The 21,037-nt window shown below is 31.9% G+C and overlaps 3 protein-coding genes across 4 annotated transcripts; 1 reads left to right on the top strand and 2 right to left on the bottom strand.

Moving 5' to 3' along the window:
* Positions 1 to 420: 420 nt before the first annotated feature.
* On the bottom strand, positions 421 to 5,685 carry LOC124925816 (nuclear pore complex protein NUP88). Its single transcript, XM_047465926.1, has 9 exons — positions 5,234 to 5,685; positions 4,826 to 4,953; positions 4,117 to 4,239; positions 3,216 to 3,360; positions 3,049 to 3,110; positions 2,662 to 2,875; positions 1,660 to 2,574; positions 1,333 to 1,582; positions 421 to 944 (listed from the first exon to the last, which is right to left on the bottom strand). Exons 1-9 carry the CDS (start codon positions 5,564 to 5,566, stop codon positions 670 to 672), a joined length of 2,445 nt encoding a protein of 814 aa, XP_047321882.1. The 5' UTR covers positions 5,567 to 5,685; the 3' UTR covers positions 421 to 669.
* Positions 5,686 to 10,509: 4,824 nt separating this feature from the next.
* Positions 10,510 to 15,103, top strand: LOC124926688 (nudC domain-containing protein 2). 2 transcript variants are annotated; one of them, XM_047466966.1, is made up of 6 exons: positions 10,510 to 10,644; positions 10,771 to 10,919; positions 10,998 to 11,046; positions 11,145 to 11,287; positions 13,467 to 13,561; positions 14,920 to 15,103. In XM_047466966.1, the coding sequence occupies exons 1-5, from the start codon at positions 10,596 to 10,598 to the stop codon at positions 13,551 to 13,553; spliced, it is 477 nt and encodes a 158-aa protein (XP_047322922.1). In that variant the 5' UTR covers positions 10,510 to 10,595; the 3' UTR covers positions 13,554 to 13,561; positions 14,920 to 15,103. The 2 variants fall into 2 exon arrangements, with proteins under 2 accessions (XP_047322922.1, XP_047322920.1); XM_047466964.1 differs by lacking the exon at positions 14,920 to 15,103 and having other exon boundaries at positions 13,467 to 13,741.
* Positions 15,104 to 15,133: 30 nt separating this feature from the next.
* On the bottom strand, positions 15,134 to 16,733 carry LOC124926687. The gene is made up of 3 exons (XM_047466963.1): positions 16,417 to 16,733; positions 16,043 to 16,320; positions 15,134 to 15,537 (listed from the first exon to the last, which is right to left on the bottom strand). The coding sequence occupies exons 1-3, from the start codon at positions 16,691 to 16,693 to the stop codon at positions 15,451 to 15,453; spliced, it is 642 nt and encodes a 213-aa protein (XP_047322919.1). The 5' UTR covers positions 16,694 to 16,733; the 3' UTR covers positions 15,134 to 15,450.
* Positions 16,734 to 21,037: the final 4,304 nt, after the last annotated feature.

The raw sequence follows: 21,037 nt of genomic DNA, 5'->3' as shown, positions 1-21,037 counted from the left end.
GGAAAAAAAAATACAGGGTGAAAAGATGTTTTTTGAATTTTGGTTATTTAAATAATTCAACGGACACAGCTTAGAATATAATTCGAGTATTTTGATTAATAAATTAAATAATTTAATTATTAAAACCATTTATAGATTCTTAATTAAAATGTTTCAAATATGTTAAGTGAATCAATCTAGTTATTGGTTCCAAACCTTTTACAACAATTAAAATCCCACTCAAAATCTGCTAAATTGAAAAATGTTTTTAATTAAAGATTATTTTCTGAGAATGATGTAAATTATAATAATGTGATTTTTTAATTGGTATAATAATTATTTTATAACATTTTGTTTTTCGGTTAAAAAATATAAATAATAGTGATTTAATTTACCTTTTGGTTCTGATCTAATTTTTTTTTCTACTAGTTCGGCCGAATATGCATTAAAAAATTCTATATTACGACAAGAATATTCAATGTTATACATATTTTAACATTTGAATAAAAAAACAAAGCTCTGAACATAATTCAAAACAAATAATCCCTTACAATACTAATGTTATAGTATGGTGGCCAAAACATTAATCAAGATACAGAATATCCATAAAATATGATCAAATTCGTAATAGGTAGTTTGAAATTATTACATAATACATACAGATAGTTAGCTGCATGTGCCTTTCTCCTTTTACTCAATGGACTTCTTCTCGCGATCGATAATTGTCGAGTCAATGAGCTTAACCTTCTCTGTGTTCTCGTTATTGAGTAGCGACAGTTTTGTGATGGAGGATCTGAGACTAGAGATTTGGTCATCCAGGGCTTGGTTCTTTCTCCTCCCAGAGAGGAGCCTTTGTTGCACCGTGGAAGGATTGCGCCTCAGTGAGCTTTTGTACCTATTCAATCTTCCATTCAATGCTTCAACAGAAGAACGAACAGCATCCAACTCAACTCCACTGAATTGGTCTGCAACAATGAAATTAATTAATGAATGCTTAATCACTGAGCTAAGCGTGTCTTAAAAAATTCATCTAAATGAGGATATAGAAAATAATATGGATCCTCATTTTTATAGCAAATAAAAAGTAGAATACAGTCTGGCTAGGTTTGATTTAGGCTCTATTTGTTTCATTAGGAAAATCTAAACTTAATCTTCAAATTTCATGGTAATTGGAATGTTGGATCATTGGTGGGAGATGTTTGAAGGTGGCGCAATTTACAGAATATTTGGGTCTGTATTTGGATATTCGTTGGCTGCTTACATTTCTGCCTAATCATCTACCATAATAATGCAATATGTGGAAGTGTTTTCAGAATCAAAATGTAACACTAGTTTGGGAGATTTATACTTTACCTAGCTCGAATTTGAAGTCTCTCTCTGCTTTTGACAACGGCTTCTTGAGGATCCCTGGCAAGTTTCTTAAACTTAGCAATCGTTCTTCCAATTTGACATGAGCTTGAATTGCCATATCAATGCGGCTATCAAGCTTTTCCTGTTTCTCTTCAACTTTTAAAATATTGTGTTGAGCTTTGCTTAATCGGCCTTGTAAATCCTCAATTGTTTTCTTCACTTGAGGTCCATGATGCTTCAGTTCAAAGTAAACCTAGAAAAAAAACATCCATGTAATTTAACATCTTTCTTTAGCAGCCATCTCATCAAGAAGATCATACTCATTCTTACCTTATGTGCATACTCCACATAATTCTCATGAAAAAGCTTGAAGTATTGGTGAAGCTTAGATCTACCTTCAATAGAATCTGCTGTTATAGAAGGTAGATTCGGTGATACAGAAGGAAGAAGAATCGTTCTAGGGCCACCAAGGAGCTCTTTGCTAATAAGAAACGACACATCTGTTTCTTTCGATTCTTCGCTCCTATTTCTTTCCTCTCCATCAACATGTAATGGGAGCAGTATATCCCATGTCCTCATCTCAAGCACAACGCATTCTCTAGCTGGTGTTAACGCAGCTATCCATGAATATCCAAACGAGTCCCATAATGCAATGAAACCGCATAGTGGAGCGTGGACAGAAGATCCTCCTTTGCAAGTACTAAGAATGGGATGCACAGAGGGAGTTCTCATGCCCTCGTCTTTTCCAGTCGCCTGATTAGTAAAAGGAAGGAAATGCAACACTATAGAATCTATACCTCCACCATGAACCGAATACATTCTTTCGGGAATAAGAGGATCCACAAACATGGAAATAGTGGAACTGCTTCCTCTGTTTTTTGGAAGAGCTAAGTCGACCATAGCCAGCCTTAGCAATGGTGGCGGTTGTCCTGACCAAACAGTATCCTGAGATTGCTGATGAAGCTTCACGGTCAGTTTCTTATCAGGGACTGATTCACATATCATCGCTATGCCGAGAATTCGATCGAAAAAATCGACGTTGAGATGGGGAGGATTACCATGTAACCAAACTGGCTGTATTTCATCGGCTAAAGCATGTATCTGGAGTTGACCACCTGTCCATGCAGTAACCAAAACAGTGTCCTTGCAGACTAAATTATACAAAAAACTGACGGCTCGCCCTTCACACTCTTTGGCAGAAGCTTCTGAATCTTCTCCTCCATTGCATAGTCTTGGGAGAGGACCCTATGATTACCAAATAGATGTAGAAACAAAAGTATGCTCTTAAACAAAGATCTGAAGCAGTGTGAAGAAAAAAACGCATTATGTCACCTGCAAAGAAACCGTAGCATCAAATAAAGCATATGGCTCGGCTTTAAGTACGAGTGAGTTTCCTCCCGTTGCCAAACGAGTCAACTCTGGAAACGTCGCTTCCAGCCATTGTATCGCCATATTAGAATTATTTACGGCTTTTGTGTTTGATGATTTAAGCCCTAATGTTTGAGCATCATTATACAATTCCAACACTGACTCCCATTTGTACACACTGAAATAAAGAGAAAACTGATATTCATTCGTTTAACTAATGAATTTAAACAAAAAGCTAGTGCAGTTGTATAATAGAGAGGACCGAGATTGCATAACCAATACTCGATTATGAAGCTAACTACTGCAATATGACAACCCAATAACATTCAGTATATAAGAATTTTTTGTTACCTTCCAAAGGGAGCAATTGGACAAAGGACATAGATGGAGCCATCACTAAATAAAATGAAAACCTGCAAACAGAAACATTGGTTTGCAGTTACGAAAAGCAAGATCACCAGGAAAGGAAAATGTGCCAAAGGCATGAAACATAATTTGCAAGATCCTATTGAACATACACTGAACCTGTCCCATAAATGGTCACCGCCAAAACAGAAATCTACGGGGCAGAGTGATGATGCAGTCTGCAATCTCTTTGATCCCACAGGTTGTAAGTAATACTCCTGTTCAGGCTTCTCAAAAGATGAAGACAGGTCAAAAATCCTGGAAACACGGCAAATTATTAGTCAAATCTGCAAGCATGGCAATTGTAATCAACAAAGAATTATCTTAGAAAAAATAATCAGAATGAGAACAATAGTTTCTCACATTTACTTGAAGGTATTGGTTCACTAAGCCACAAGAAAGAAATAAAAACTTATTGTAGAAGAGCAGGATACTAAGAAGATCTCAAGAGCATCTCTAAAAAAGTTACCTGGTTTTGATTTTCTACAGTCTAACAATGCTGATATTGGCAACCCAAAGAAGCTAACCTTGCATATATTTTTTTAACAAAATATGTATCTCCAGGAAAAAATTAGGGAATCTAAAAAATAGCAAATTAATCTTGCTCAAAAATCTGATTCAGGTCATCATGTGATATCAATTTCATTCCGGTTCTCTCCAAGTTTGAACAATAATAAGTCCCACAATTCTTTTTTTTTTGTGGAAAGATGTCAGGTGTACAAGCAACTGTAAAACCCAAATTGAGAGAAGATAAAAACTACAATATACAGAACACTATGGAATCATCTCTTTGAACAGTCAGAAAACCACCATTAAGATCAAAGGATAACTCCCAATATCTGATATTCATGACTTTTAGAAGAAGTGAAAAACACTTTATTCAAACATCAGTATGTTTTTAGCAAAGAATGAGAAAAGAACATATTCTAATCAACCCTGGATAAGTAATGACTAATGAGATTAATGCATGCACTGCACACAAGAAAAAAGGTAAGAGATCAATGTGACAGCTACCTGAAAACTGAATCAGAAGACAGGATTCCAACATGAGTTTCACTATAAGGGTGCCATGAGATCTGTAATGTTCGAATAGCGCTGTTGGTGCAGAGATAAATTTCCACGCCAATTGAAACAGTCCTACAAAACAGAAAACAAAAGCATGGGGGTTTTGCAGCTCAGGGAGCAAAAGAAAGATTATGCAAAAATATCCTGTACATAAGGAGGGAATAGAAATGTGATATTTAAATATATATATATATATATATATATGTCTAAAACTAGTTCCTGTCCTGAACATCGTCATTAGAGCATAGAGAATAGAACAAGTACAATGTGTAAATACCAATACTTCATTAGATTTGTCCAAACCAAACCAGGGGGAAAAGTCAGGGCTTCTTCAGTCTCAAATTTAGACAACAGTACTAGTTAATCAGATAATGGATAATAAAATCTAGCAATCAACTAAAGTAAATCAATACTGTCATGAGTTAAATTAGACAATAAAAAGAGAACACAAAACATAAACTAAAATTAGTAATGCGTATCTATGACCAAATACTAGGAAGAAATTCATCCAATATTTCTAAGGGTATAGAAATGCAAGAACATTGTTAATTTTCAGCATGATTCCATAAAGACATTTGACATCTCAAAATAGAATCAACAACCAGCTATAACCCTCACAGAGAAACTTACAACTCTGACAATGCAAACAGAGTAATACCTGCAAACATTTGCATTGAGATACATGACATGTAAACCATTTGGGCCAATCAGCAGCATGGCAGATCCATTCCTATTAATTGATACTTTATTAACTACAAAGCTCAGCTGCACATCTGGTTGTAAAACCTACAAAACAATTGGTATAAGCTACACATTTAAAGTAATGTATATTACACCATGGAATTGACCAAATCATGATATTATTAAAACAAGTAAATTTACAAGACGAGAACAAAATGATATACATGCTACATTTGTTGGAAAAAGAGGCTCGGGAATTTCATTGCAAAGGCTACATAGGGTAGAACAGGAAGTAATTTCCATTTGTCTGGATAATCTCATCCGCATTGAAGGCAATGAGTGTTTTGTGATTTGAATCTATAGAGTAGAAAAAGAAGGGGGGAACCTTAGATGGAGAAGCGGCAATGACAGAGCTAGGGTGAGGTTCGCCTAAGCGAACGGAGATACGGTGAAGGCAGTGGTGATGGGAGTCCCAGACGTAAAGACGAGAAGAACCGTCCCATGTCATGAGATTCATTATCGTCCGGGAAGCGGAGGAGTCAGGTGAGGCAGCTTCAGTGTAAGAGGAGGCCATAGAGGCAAAGATTGGGTGGTCCTGCAGTGGAAGCCATTCGACTTGACGCATTTCTGGCGTGGTGGTGGTGGAAGGAGAGGAGTGGTTTAGGGTTGAACCGTCGCCGTCGGCAGCCGCATCCGATAAATCAAAATTAAATCTCATCTTGTATTACTCTTACTTTCGTTGTCCTAAGGAAGCAGCAGCAGCTCTTCTGCTTATGGGCGATGATGATGATGATGCATGAACTAACAATACCTGCTACTACTATTAGGTTTCGTTTCGCTAAGACAAGGAGAAGTAAGTAGAAGAAGGGGGAAAATGATAATTTTTCATTATAAATATAACTAATGGATTTTTTGAAAAAAATAAAATTGGATGAATTTAAAAAATATATATATATATATATATAACTGCATATATTTTTTAATAAACATAAATTAAATTTATATAAAATATAATTTAGGTATACAAGTATAAAATGTCTTAAGAATTTTTGAGCAATTTATATTAAAGGAATTTTTAAAGTAAGTATAATATTAATATTAAAACATATTAGAGAATAAAAACTGGAAATTTGATGAGATAACCCTCATAAGAGAGAGGCTTATTTCTAAATTTAGCATAGGCTAAATAAATTTTTTAAATATAATCTTTTTTCTATGGAAAATGTCTCTTTTGCCCTTAAATTAAAAAAAATAATAAAAAAAAAATTAAAATGTCGGTGGCACTTTCAGTTTCTTGTCCCCCATTTCCCTCCCTCTCCACCAACCAACGTCATTCATCAACGTTTCCCCCTTCATCCTTCATCAACGTCCTTCATCATCGCCTACGACGAACGATCCTTCATCAACAAAACCAGAACGTCTTCAACATTTAGGAACCAGAACGTCTTCAACATTTAGGTTAGTTTTCTGTTTTCGTTTCCGTTGCCTTCGTCGTTTTATCGCGGAAAATGGAAGAATGTTTAGGGTTTCGTCGTTTAGAGTCTAGGTTGTAGGTTAGGTCATGGATGAATGGTTTTAGAGTTTGGTTGATTGGTTTTACGGTGAAATATACATCTGACGAAGGCGACGAATGCGACGATGCATCTGTCGCAGGCGATGATGCATCTGTCGCAAGCGGAAAATGCATTTTCCGCCTGCAATTAACACTGACTGGGCACTGACTTCTATGAATTTTTATCAATTGCAGATCACATGTATGTGAGTGTTTTTCTTCTCTTTGATGGAGACTGCAAAACTGATGATGGTGGTGTTAGTTCTTTTGTCTCAAGTTCATGTCGTGGTGTGAATGTACCCCGAAATGCTACATATGAAGAATTAGTTTCAATTGTCTATAATTCTATTGGTGTGGACAAATTAAGATATGACTTAGTGTTCAAAGTGAAGTATAATATGTTAATGATGAATTCTCCTCCTACAATAATCAATGGAGATAGCGATGTGGCGTTCTATTTACAAGAACTCTCGTCTTCACTGCCCAATCATCGCGCCCCACTATGTGTCTCTTTAGTAGAGAAATCAATACATTCAACTCAACAAAGTGAAAACCAGAAAATGACATATTTGAACAGCAAGATAACTTCCCAAGGCAGCGAGATGTATGTGAGCAGCAAGATGTATGTGAGCAGCAAGATGTATTCTCAAGGCAACAAAATGTATCTGAACAGCAAGATGTTTTTGAGCAGCGAGATGTATGTGAGCAGCGAGATGTTTTTGAGCAGCGAGATGTATGTGAGGAGCAAGATGTTTTTGAGCAGCAAGATGTCTTCCCAAGTCAACCAAGCACTTCTCATGTTAGGAAAACATTCAGGCATACTAATGGAACCAAACACTACTTCTCATATGAACCACTCGAGATCGAAACACCTGCTCCATTAATTGAAAATGCATTGGAAGTGGGTACGTTTTTTGATAACAAAAAAGAAATACAATTGAGGTTGCATAGACATGCGATGTCTAATCATTTTATCCTTAAAGTGGTGAAGTCAACAAAAAAATCTTTGGTTTGTAAAATATATATGGACTAGGGGTGGACATTCTTCAACGTGTCAGTTTTCGATCACAGGAAATCTTTCAAAATTTAGGCCTGTCACCAAGGCATATTCCTTCATGCCCCAGTACAGGTGCTGACCATTGACTATGAAAGTTATTCCCTTCGAATTGGAGCTGTTTTTTCTCATCAACATCTGATGGATTATTGTTCCTGAGAAAATTACAGTCGGGGGCTTTCAATAGATACTGAAATTGAGTCTTCATAGCCCTTTCCATAAGACCAAAGTGATTAAACTTGTCCTTCGTCTTTAACAAGCAGGTGCAAGTGGATTTCCATGAAACACAGTCAGGAAAGTTCTCAATTACCGTTTTGGTTTTGCATTTGGTTGGTGCCATCTGCAAAAAAACATTATGTCAAAATAATAAAATCAAATACCACTTCTTTAAAACAAATAAAAAATTTGTGGTAGGCGACTTTGCATCTGTCGCAAGCGACTGTGCATCTGTCGCAGGCGACTGTGCATCTGTCGCAGGCGAATAGTATATTCCGCCTGCGACAGATGCATCGTCGCCATCGACAGCCTGCAACAACTTTCGACAGATGCATTTTAAACCCAAAACGATTCAGTCAGCCAATAAACCTAAACCTAAACAATAAACCCTAAACCATTCTTCCATTTCAGCATGCATGGAACATAAATAATAGAAAACGGGAAAACTCGGATAAAAAACGGGAATCCATGCAAGATAAAACCTTAAACTCACCTTTAATGGATAGTCGTTATGCTTCTCGTCGGGGGCTCGTCGGGGGCTCGTCGGGGGTCGGGGAGAGGAAGGGTTACGTGGGTTTGGATCGTCGTCGGGGAGAGGTGGATGTTTAGGGGGCTTTTCGTCGTCGGGGAGAGGGAGGACTGGATCGGTCGACTTCGGTTGGATCGGTCGTCTTCGGGGAGGGGGGAGTTGAAAAGGGGTTGAAAAGAGGGAGAGGAAGGGAAAGTGAAAACGGTAAACTGAAGGGAGAAGGGAAGGAGAAAGTGGATTTTTTTTTAATTTAAGGACAAAAGAGACATTTTCCATAGAGAAAATGTTATATTTGAAAATTTTATTTAGCCTATGCTAAATTTGGAAATAACCCTCATAATAATAACACACATAGACATTTGATAGATATAAGTTGGACATATAAAAAAATTCAAATTATCATTATCAACTAATTTGTATTTATAATTATATTGTATTAATTATATTTAACTAAGTTTTAAATATATATATATATATATATATATATAATCTTCATTGGAATTGAAATTGATTATTATACATTTATTTTTTTATTTAAAATTAATCTTATATATTTATTTTTGTTTGAAATTGATTTTATACATTTATTTTTATTTGAAATTTTATCATAAATACTAAGTCCATTTAAAATGTTATAAACCCGGTAATTTGTGGCTAAAATAAGCACAGATTTATCATGGTATATCTATTTTGCGGACAAAAATTTCATTTTTTGTCTTAAGATGATTTTTTCAACTCAATTCTTAAACGATGACACATCTACTATGTTTCATTTTCACATAACGATGTTACAGACTAAGACGACGACAAAATTGTTATTCATTTATCTCCTTCATATTCAAATATTATGTGTTTATATTGTGCCCAAAATCATATAATAAAGAATATTGATGTTGAAGAAGAGAAAAATGTATGAATGTTATATAGTAATTGTAAATAATATGATAGATATTACAAGATATAAAATAAGATATCGTAATACTAAATCAGTAATATAGTTGAATCGACCGGTTAGACGGAACTTACACCAAAATGGCGATTATCCCTTTAGTGAGAATGAATTTAATTTTATTTAAAAACAAAATCAACTTATTAGTCAAAAATAAATTATAATTCAAATATAAAAAATACAACCTAGTTGAAACCTTAAAACAATTGTTTGAAATTAGTTATCAAAAGTGTTCAAATTTTGACCATAAAATAAAACTATTATACTTTGAGTTATGTTCTTCATTTTGCACTACTTTAAAAAAATTCAAATTATTTCAAACAAAAATTTAATGTATAAGCAAAAATAAACAAAATCATATATAAGGGAGCTTATACTACTACACTTCTTTAATACCTGTTTTCTATTTTGGATAAAGAAATGAATTTATTTTTTTATAAAATATGAAAAAATAAATAAATATATTGTTATTGATATTATTTTAACTGTATATTTATTAGTATTCAATATCAAATTAGAGACATAAATATCGTCCAACAAAATGGAGAAACTTACAATTGAGAATTCTTACATAGGACTAGTAAGATGCTATATTTATCATGAAATTATTTAAAATATTATATAAATTCATTTTGTTGCTAAATAATATATTTATTACCAAACACCATTATAAACCATACAAAACATGAGTTAAATCACGAGTTAAATCACGAGTTAAATGAGTTTCAGTCTTCTTAGCGGTAATAAGAACGGAATATTTTATACTCTCCGAGGTTTTGTGTTCAAGCTCTTTAAGCGACAAATTTTGTGCATAATTAAATGGTTAAGTGTTTGCAGGTTACATACTTAACTCGTTGTTTCATTTAACAAGTCGTTGTAGTATAGCGATAACATTTTTATAAAAAAGTTTTATGGTGTTTGCAAACCCACGGTCTCATTTCTCCCACTAAAGATCGACTTAAGATACTAAAACTCGAGAGTCATGATTGTGGGTATCATGCTAGCTCTCATTTCCTCCCCTAAAAATGAGTTAAATCATAATTTTGAGTATTATAATAATTTATAACAACACAAATAATTATATTTTTTAAGAAATGGAATTATTATAAAATTCCAATTTACATATTAAAAACCTAATTAGTTCAACAATAAAATAATTTTTTTATAATTTTCTAAACTAATAATCATAAATAATTAGGTATTTGTAACATTTTGAACCTATGACGATGGTTAATATTAGATATATCTATTTATAAATATACCATAGAGAAAATAAAGAGATATAACAATATTATGGATATTTATTAAGTTATAGAATATCTTAACTTTAAGATTTGATTGATCTTTATTAATAATTTTGAAAGACTATAAAACTGGTTTGAGCAAAATTCCGAACATAAAAAAAAACAACAACAGAATTTGTCTTTGTAACAGCACCGGCAAGAAGATGGCTGAAAAACTGGCTCCCGAGAAGCTTCACAGCTTTTTTCACGGAGGTCAGCTGTTCTTAGCCCCTTTCTAGGGTTTTGCTTTCTCGTACTTCGTTTGTCTGTCAGCAAGTGTTGATCTTTGCTCTTCTAGGGTTTCTTTGTTAGCAGTTTTGTGTGATTGTGTTTCTGCAGGACAGAAGGTTTTCGAATGGGATCAGACTCTAGAAGAGGTCAATGTCTACATCACTCTACCACCCAACGTATCCAAGAAGTTATTCTACTGCAAAATTGAGTCCAAGCATGTCGAAGTTGGCATCAAAGGAAGCCCTCCTTACCTCAATGTTTGTCTCTATTCGATTTCGTCTCTCTGTCTTTCTAGCTCATATACTTACTTTTCATCTCAAAACATATCATTGCAGCATGATCTTAACGGTCCTGTGAAGACAGATTCTTCATTTTGGACGATAGGCAAGTTTTTTATTATATGATTGATTGTTCAGGATGGGGGTGGGGGGTTAGCTGGTTCGTATTGTTGTATTGAGTTGTTATCTCTTAAATTGTGGCAGAAGATGAAATCTTGCACATAACGTTGCAAAAGAGAGATAAAGGTCAGACATGGCCTTCACCAATATTGGGTCAAGGTCAACTCGATCCTTATTCAGCTGACCTTGAGCAGAAGCGCTTAATGCTTCAAAGGTTTCAAGAGGAAGTAAGTCTGCTTTTCATCCTCAGCCTTTTCATCAAGGCAAATATATGTGTAAAAAAACTGTCTTCTACTTTGGTTCATGTTGTTTGAGCCTTTTGTGTCTTATAGGGCTTTAAGAACCAAATCCACGCATCCTAGCAACCTATTGGTTGTCTCCTTGATTTAGTTTATTACTCATTTGGCAGTAGATTATATTTATAGAGCTCTAGGGCTGTGAGGGGGAAATGCGTAATGCGTACAAGTGAAGGAGATGGATAGAATGTGCCCAAATGGATTTTTATAGAGTTCCAAACAATTGAAACAAGTGTAAGGTTTAAATTCTGCATTATGTGGCACCATTTATGAGCGTAAGTCGAAGAAAATGGTTGTTGATAGACGGGATCCTATGCTTTGTGTTCTTGTAATTTATAGTTATGGATTGATATTGTTTCTTGTTGAAGGATTACCGAATGTGTATAAACTGGCAATGAATCAATTTGTTCTTCTATTTTGATTAACGCGTGTACATAGTACTGCTTGTGTTTCCTTGGATGGAGCTAGCGTGCATATCGTCAACTAATTAGCCGACCCTACAACTTAGATTTTATATTCCTGCGTAATTATACTGTTTAATATTTGAGAAAGTCTCCTCAATTTTATGTCTAAAACATAGTATCCCTTCATCTTTAATGGAATAATACTGCAAACCATATGATATGGGGTTCCATCTTATATATTTCTTCTTTTATAGTGGATCTAGAATACATTGTACAGTTTCTTATATACTCACTAGTGTTACATAAACTTCTGCACAATAGCTGGTGAAATTTCTTATGTGAAAACCTAGAAAACGTAGTTGCAAGGAAGTTATACTATTTCTTATATTATCCCCTAAGTTTAACTGTTTTAAAATATTGTGAAGTTTATTTATCGTTGGGTTTCATCACTTTTAGTTAAGATTGACGCACTAGGTGTTTGAAAAGACTGTTATATAAGGTAATTGGTTGTGTCAACTTTAGTTTTAACGCATATTTGAAACCATTGTTTGAAGTTGTTTTCGAGTTTGGCTGTTCATATATGTATGAAAGAGCTTTATGTCAAATGAAAATTTAAAAGCAACAACATAAGTAACTAAGAACTAAGAAGTTGCTTCTAAACTGCGTACTTATGTATTGGAAGTGGGGAATGACATTAGCCATTAATAGTAGGCCAGCTGCTTAATGCTTAATAATTTATTGAATCAATATTATAATGCTACTTCTCTTATCCTATGGCAATATAATAGCTTCAATGTGTTGTGTAGTTAAGTAAGCAAAAATGGCACCATATGCATGTTGATTGTAAAGCCTAGATCTAAGTTAATGATAAGAAGACTTACTCTGATATGGTGATAGAATGGCGGTTGTGAATCCAATCTGATTTTGAATATGCAGTTTTATGCCCCCATCCTAAAACCATAAGCTTCATATACGTTTGATCTAGTATTTTTCACATAGAAGATTTGTTCTTCCATTGTGAGTTGCATATTCAATATTAGGTAAAATGACATAATTTTTAGTATTTACTTTTGTGCTTTTCATGTGAAAGAATAATAGCCCCAACATGTTTTCTTCCTTTTTAGGGAGATTGACCTAGTTATAAGATCACTTGCAAAATCTTAATAAAGTGTATTTATACTGTCTGTTCTTAGCATTTCCTGTGTAATATCAGAAGTGCTGTACATTTATGAAGCCTGCCTTATGGTTTTGAGATGGTTATTGTATAGTGGTACAATAGAGATTCATAATGAATTTTTTTTATACAACACTAGGGAATGCGGAACTTGAAGTATTTATGAATTGTCTCTTTCTTACATATTACCCAGATCTTTGTTTGATTTTGTCATAATTGAGCATAATTTCTGTTTTCACATTTTCTCCTACCTTTTCTTTTGTTCATGAATGGATGGTGTAAATCGTCTTGCTATTGTTCTTAATTATCATCAATAAGTGGGACCTTGTTTACATTTTTGGTTTTAGATCATAATTAGGTTTAGCTTCTTTTGTTGCAGTCAGTAACTAGTTTCTTAATCCAAATTACTTCTATTCAATAACTGTGGTATCATAATACAAGGACAACTATTCTAATGGTAGTTAAATTTATTGATTTGTTTACTGTTTCAGTTTCTAACTAGTATATCCCCGATTCCTGATCTTGGTTGCAGAACCCAGGTTTTGATTTCTCACAGGCTCAATTCTCTGGAAATTGTCCAGATCCAAGAACATTCATGGGTGGTATCAGAACTGATTGAAGGACAATGTATGTCATAACAACCTTTCTCAGCTAGCACATCTGCTTGAAAGAATACTATTTTTAACCTCTTGTTTATGTACTTCTATGGTGCTTAATATTTGTCTACAATTGTGAATGTAAGCTTTCTAATATACCTGCAGCTCTAGCCTTTAGCTGTTGCTAGTGTGATGTTACGTTTTGATAATAGTTTCCATTGCATATGAAAATTCCAAAAAAGTGTATATTTTTAAAAACGACTGTAGTTGAGACCGAATTGGCTCATGTTGAGGTTTTCTCTAATAAATGATACTTAAATGAAAATAGATTCAGCTCAGAGTTCATTATAATTTGAATTAAAAATAAAAAAGTTGTGAAATTGAGTTTTGGTACCCTAGTTGCAAAAACAAGAGGACATTAATTGTTAGTATTGAAGAAATGAGACGTGTGTATGCGTCTCTTGTCACTATTTGTATGTTTTATGGTTATTTGACTATGTATGGTGATGTTTGGTTAACAGGGTGATTGTGTATTATGTGGATTTTAGGTGTTTTTGTAATGGTAGTATATAAATATCAAATGAAAACAAATTAATGTGGTTTTGGACTGGAAATTTTGTAATAAATGAAACTAGAGATTAAAATAATATTATTATATAAGAAATAATTCACCTCACATAACCAAACAAGTTACAGAATATTCAGTAGAAGGTTGAGGATGATGCATATGCCATTAAATGATAAAAGTTGGTAGTGCTTTTAAATAACATATGGTCTTGTCTGGAACTGGTCCCCAGCTGATTGAGCTATATACCTTGTAAAGTGTCAAATCCAGCTCTGATAGTAGCTGACAAAACCCTAGTGACAATGCAAAGCCAAGGATGCAAAGTCCAGACAAGCAAATTACATAGAAATCTCAAAAGAGGGGAATGTCAGTTTCTTTACTATATGCATAAAAATATTATCTTCTTGTCACATAACTGAAGCTATGGATTTTTCATTGGATTTCTTGATCTGTGTTGTATTTTGAGCTGCTGATGCTTATAGAAATAAAGTTGGCTGACTCATGGACAAATTGTGTAAGTGGTGTGAATGAAAAGTCTGATGGTTTACTGGTAATTAATGATTTTGGGTGGTAATCTTATCTGGATAAGTGGAAAGCCTTTGTGATAATCCTCTTTTCAACTTTTTTCTTTATATGTGATAATGGGACCCCTCTTCTATCTAAATTAGTTGCAGGATCTTCTCCAATGCTCTGTTATTAGCTAGCATGACCTGTAATGCAGCTGTTCTACATATTGCTTTATTTATTCTTCTTTTGTTTTTTGCTTTGTTTGCTGTTACAGAATCTTATTTTATCTTATATCTTTTTTATTCGCTTTCATGCAGGGTTCTTTGGTCTGCGACAGATATCAACAATACACACTCATACGTAAAAAGGTCTCTTCTTTGCGTTAATTAAGTTTTGAAATGTTAATAGAATTATTTTGCTTGCTGAAGGAGTTTGAATTTCTATAAAGCTCTCTACTTGAGATTGCCACTTGTTTAATTATCAGTCCTTTATATAAAAGGCTGGACTTGTTTTGATTGCTGATATAATAACTGAAAGGAGAAAGAGATGCTAATAAGTTAATAACTATATATTGATAATGATGAGCTGTACAAATTTTGTATCACATCCATATGGGATGTGTGTATGTATATGTATATACATATATGGTATTTAAAATGCTAACTAATGCCTCTCTGGCCGCCCAATTACAGCTAGTTTAGAGAGAAATTGATGATTTTACCTGAAATGAAGGTTGGGTTTTAGGGTTTGGCTTGGAAAATTGTAGTTGCCTAATATATGGCTATGGGTAAAGGGGGTTGTTTAACAACAACAATAAGAATAAGAAAGAAGAAGAAGCCAATAATAGATCATAAATTGCCTTTAACTGCTTTGATTCTCTCTTCTTGAAGAATTTTGTGATACTTGGGAAAACCATTCTTACATGCTGAAGATACCTGTGACAGAACAATATAACACAACCCATGTTAGAATTATTTTTAATTTATTATATTAGAGAGACATGGGAGGTTGTTTCTAATTCAAGTTTAAATAATAAATAAATGTATCAGATACATTTCCATGTTTGTGTGCTCATCACATTCATTTTGTAGGTCATACAATTCCTCCAAAACTAAATCATTTTGAATTTCTAAGCTATTATTTGTATATATATTAATACCCACCTCCTCTTTTTTCATTGTGGTAAACAAGAAAGCCACCTTTTTAGAATAAAAAATAATAATTTAAAATTTAAAAGTCAAACAAACATGTATACATCAAATCAAATGGGTGACTTATGTAAGAAAAGTCATTTTTGATTAAACCAAACAAGGATTAAGAAACAGTTGAAAACATGAGGGGGACAAAGGGACGATGAGTTTGAGATTTAATTTGATTTGGCCCTACCCACTTGCCAAACGTATGACCGAATTTAGAGAGAGAGAGTATGAACAAACTTACAGCTTCAATGTCAATTTTGAAAACAAGAAGTTTCCTTCTTTCTCTGCAACTAGTTCTATAAGCAGCAACCATATGACCCACAGCCAAGATCAATGAACTTATGAACATCGCCATCTCCATGGCTCTAGCATGATCATCTCTTCCCCCTCCTCTCGGCTCGCTGAAAACAAACGAAGCCTTAACCGAAACAAAAACAACCGACGAAATCGAACACACCATTGCGATTCCTAAATAAGGACCTCTTGATAAACTCGGTCCATCGCAGATGCTGTAAACACCTGCAACCCAGAACATAACAAAAACAGAAAAAGAAAACCCAATTAGAAATGAGTAAGATTAATCTTAAATCTGATCAGTAGTCTTAGAAATCTTACAGAAAATGATTGCAGAACGGAGGATGGAGATGAGTGGGACGTCGACAAGAGTGTAGCGAAAGTCGTAGGTTTTGAAATGAGAGTAGATCGTTTGAAAAGAGAGAGAGGTCTGAGGAGAAAGGGAGGCGGAGAGTAGTGCCGACGGGAGGATTGCGTCGGCGATGACTAAAAGAACCGGTGCGCAGAGTAAGAGAGAGAATAACATAGCCATTAAGAAAAACAGAGTCTTGATTCCTCTTAGGATTCTACTTCCTCTGCCTTCTTTCGATGAACCCATTTTCTCTCTCTCTCTCTTGAATCCTCAAATTTACAAATTTTGGGTGGAGAATACGATATATATATTTATAATGTATACAGATAGATAGATGAAGAAGATGAAGGCTTTTAATGGTGAACTTTTGACCGAATTTGTACTTGGACAATGACTTGCCAGTCTAACTTTACACGCGCAGAACCTTCAGGGGCTTCTTTATATATATATAACTTTCTTCTCTTTAACGGAAAAAACCTTAAACGACAATCTATTGGATCTTTCGCCGAAATCGCCATTATTCTTTTTAACACCATTCAATTTGACCATTCTTCATATTTATAAGATCAGCTACGTAAGAAAAATAAATATATTCAAAAATAAATTATTTCAAATTGTTCACATATTCTTAAGTATTGGACATCTTCATTCACATCCAACTTACACTTATAATATAGTAAATAAAAAAAGATGATGATAGTTTAAGTTAAGCATAAAATTATAACAATAAAGAGAGAAAAATAAATACATAAAATTTGTAAAAATAAATAAATGAGTGTAACATAAGCTGGAAAAGTAAATTACATAAGTATAATACAAGCTAAAAGACTCACAAATATTTGATTACATTACTAATGAGTTTGATAGTTCTTTTATCATCTTCAAAAATTTTACCGATATTTTTAACCTAATGATCTCCTAATTCTCAACATCATAATTATTTGGAGCCATGTATCTCAAAAATTATCAATAGAATCGAGCGTCATCAACCTTATCGTGGTCGTACAAGCACATTCGACGCCTACTCGTAATCATTCGCTTGCATATGTCAAGAAAGAAATCTACATAAACATGCACATTTAATTTCATTTATGAACAAATTCACTTTCATTTGTTGGGAATGAGGATGATGATTCCTCAATTTATTGGGTTCATATCACCGTCACAATGGTTGTGACTGAAGCAAAGTGGTTAAAGATAAAAATGGATGTTTATGTAAGTTATTTTGAAATTAAAGTATTTTTTTATTAAAGTATAAAACTACCCTTTATTTTTATGAAAATGTACAAAAATGGAAAATAAAATAAATTTATGTAATATATTTATGGATGTACGAAATAGTAATAAATAATGCTTCTATTTAAAACTCAGTAATAATAGTTAAAATATATATTTTTTATTTACTTCCAAATTAAGAAAATTACCTTAACGAACAAGTTTTCACAATTTATTTCACGATTGATGAAATCTACATTAAAATTAATAATAATTTAACAAACATTTTGATACAATTCAGAGAAATAATAGGATTTGGGTTATGACATAAAAATTTACTTTATACACAAATGATAAAAACAATAATAATTCGAATCAAACAAAAAGATAATCTCAATTTTAATATATATTTGAACGTTATTATTTAAGAGAGATTGATATCAAAAACAAATCTAACTCCTTTCTAAGTATATATATATAAGAAGAATATTTGATTAATTAAATTTGAATGTTCCATACTATATATTATGCCTTGTTTGGTGGAACCGACCGATTGGACTCATGTGGTCACATGCAAATATATTTGCCATTTGGAATCGGAATATTTTTTTGCTATAATAAACAAATGGCCAATATATAGAATGTCAAGAAAATCAAGTTATCGGATATTAAGCCATGTGCCTAACTAATTTACATATTATTGATAAATCAAATATATATATATATATATATTATATATATATATATATATATATATATATATATATATATATATATATATATATATATATTGTAGGACTAGTTAATAGAAATTTAATCATATATATTATGAGGATGAGGAATGTCATATGATATAATGTGAAAATCTGATTACAATTAAATGTTACAAAAAAAATATTTTAAATAATTGAAGTGATAAGAGTTTTTGTAAAAGATAAAATATTATAGATTTAATTTTGTAATAATAATATTTTAATTTAAAATTGTGGGTGATGAGATTGTATTAACTTTTTAAAATTTTAAATAATAATAAATAAATTCAAGAAGTTCACTTAATATGAAAATAGAAACATTAAAACTTGTTTCTGTTTGTGTAAATTGAAGAGTCAAATATATAATGTAGACAAGATCATGTGCAATAAGTTTATTACAATAAAATAATAACTGTAGGTATTTAGTTATACCATTTGTATAAGCTTCAAACAGACTCCATCCATATCGTTAATTTATTTATCCTTTTGACCATAAATTAATATATTTATCAAAATCATTACATCACAAAAATTAGATATATCATCAGTTAAATCCAGTCAAGCTATCACAAATAAACTAACTTTTGTAGAGAGATATAGGTTTGATGGAATAATTTTCACGTAATGAGTTTCATTATTATTATTATTATTATGTTTTTCTTATTTTTTTGACCATATTTATTTTAGGATTATAATTAACCTCTTTTAAAATAAATAAAAAAAAAATATTTTTTTTTTATTGAGAATAGAACTTGAATATTGTTTGATTTTTTTTTATTATTAATAAAAATAATTTAGTTTAATTGATTAAATGTTATATATAATCCGATAGAATTTGAATATTACATAAGATTATTTGTCACTAAACTATTAAAATTGATTTTATTATTATTAAATTTAGAATTTATTTAAAATAAATTTACACTTTATTTTTAAATAATTGACTAAAATACTATTATTTTAATATTGGCCATGTTTGAAAATTCTAAAAGAATTGGAGTTGGCCTTAGGCAATTTTTTTTTTATTAAAATATTTATTTAATATTTTATTAAGGTATTGATTAGATTAAATAATATTTTATTTTTTTATAATTATATATATATATATATATATATATATATATTAATAAATTTCAACTATAATTTTTTTTAATAATATTTTTTGCTTCAAATAAAATTATAAAGTTGGTCAAGGTTTATACCGAATTGCAAATGCAGTGTAGGTTTGGGGTTGCCCTAAGTAAATTTGTTTTTGTTTTTAATTTTATTAGGTATATTTGATATTAGATTGATTAAATATAATATTTGTTATCATTATTAATAACAATAATTTAGTTTAATTGATTAAATATTATATAAATACTAATTTTTGTTAATAATCAAATTTATTAGTGCACTTTTTTATTTGTCTAGCCCACCTAGACCTAGCTGACCTTAGCATGTCATGCCGAAAGGTTAGATGGAAACTTTGTCTGTCCTAGGTCTGTGTGTCTGTATTTGTTCTCTCCATTTTTATTTTTATTTTCTTTGTAAAGTTTTTGTTTTCTATCATCCAATTGTAATGGTTTGTTATTGGATTCAAAAGATATTTTCATTTTTACATAAATTATTTAAAAAATATATATTTTGTCAACCAACAAAAAGGGAAAGGCTACACGCCTACACGCTTCATACGCGAAGAAGCTACTCCAAAGGTAAAGTTTGGTTTATACTTTATTTTCATCACAATTAATATTCTTAATTAATTAATATTATTATTTTAAGTACGTAGGCTAATACAACATGTAACATGTCACCTTCATAACTCTCATTAAAAATCAAAATTGAGTTGAAAGATTGGATTTAGTTTGGAATTTGAAAACAATTATTATATTTTATAGAACTAGTAATGTTACGTTGATTTATAATTATAAGACTATATATTATTCTTAATAATACTATATTTATTTTATTTTATATTATATTATATTATATAGAAAGAGATCAATTCAAAATATTGTCTACTTTTCAGTTTTCATAAATATTTATTTCTCTCATAAATCTTAAACCTATACAAGTATGAAAAAGGATAAGTATTCAACATTCTAGCTACCAGCTTCTAGAAAGGTATAATCTTTCCCACAAAAATAAAAGCATGCCTTCTTTTGCTCTTGAATAAACATTATTTAAACATTATCAAAGTTAGACTTGACTAATCATTTCTCAACTAATTTTTTGAATAATTGCTAACTTGAAATTTATACAATTAAAATATATAATCATAATTTCTAGGTGTGCTACACCTGAATCTCATACATAATGATTTAAAAATATAGTGCATAACCCCACATTGGATTAGCCATCGTAACATGATAAAATTTCGATAACTTTGATCCATTGTATTTAACATAAATGTCAACTAATGATCTCATTTATCATCGTTTATTATGACTAATATATCGACAATTTCTTTACCTTCAACCAATTATTTTTATGCTTTTATGATAGTGTTTTCTCGCAGCAAATGATAAAATTTTGTTCTTTCACTCGCATGTTGATGCAGCGTGCGTGGCTAGGATGAACCTTTATCAAGATTCGTTGATTCTTACGAATACCGAAAGTTGATAGATATTGAGGAAACCTC

Source organism: Impatiens glandulifera, chromosome 2 (genome assembly GCF_907164915.1).
Source record: "Impatiens glandulifera chromosome 2, dImpGla2.1, whole genome shotgun sequence".
Taxonomy (NCBI): Eukaryota; Viridiplantae; Streptophyta; class Magnoliopsida; order Ericales; family Balsaminaceae; genus Impatiens; species Impatiens glandulifera.
Note: the sequence above shows the minus strand (reverse complement) of the source record. Positions and strands in the feature narration are given on the sequence as shown.

What these genes read in the sequence shown, in the direction of transcription:
- LOC124925816 (XM_047465926.1), bottom strand. Translation starts at nt 5,566, where the DNA reads ATGAGATTTAATTTTGATTTATCGGATGCGGCTGCCGACGGCGACGGT. An exon ending in CCAATTGCTCCCTTTGGAAG is followed by an intron (nt 2,876 to 3,048) that starts GTAACAAAAAAT and finishes TCTTTATTTCAG; the next exon opens with TGTGTACAAATGGGAGTCAG. An exon ending in ATGTGGAGTATGCACATAAG is followed by an intron (nt 1,583 to 1,659) that starts GTAAGAATGAGT and finishes TTTTTTTTCTAG; the next exon opens with GTTTACTTTGAACTGAAGCA.
- LOC124926688 (XM_047466966.1), top strand. Translation starts at nt 10,596, where the DNA reads ATGGCTGAAAAACTGGCTCCCGAGAAGCTTCACAGCTTTTTTCACGGA. An exon ending in TCACAGCTTTTTTCACGGAG is followed by an intron (nt 10,645 to 10,770) that starts GTCAGCTGTTCT and finishes GTGTTTCTGCAG; the next exon opens with GACAGAAGGTTTTCGAATGG. An exon ending in TTCAAAGGTTTCAAGAGGAA is followed by an intron (nt 11,288 to 13,466) that starts GTAAGTCTGCTT and finishes TCTTGGTTGCAG; the next exon opens with AACCCAGGTTTTGATTTCTC.
- LOC124926687 (XM_047466963.1), bottom strand. Translation starts at nt 16,693, where the DNA reads ATGGGTTCATCGAAAGAAGGCAGAGGAAGTAGAATCCTAAGAGGAATC. An exon ending in CCGTTCTGCAATCATTTTCT is followed by an intron (nt 16,321 to 16,416) that starts GTAAGATTTCTA and finishes TCTGGGTTGCAG; the next exon opens with GTGTTTACAGCATCTGCGAT. An exon ending in TCAAAATTGACATTGAAGCT is followed by an intron (nt 15,538 to 16,042) that starts GTAAGTTTGTTC and finishes GTTCTGTCACAG; the next exon opens with GTATCTTCAGCATGTAAGAA.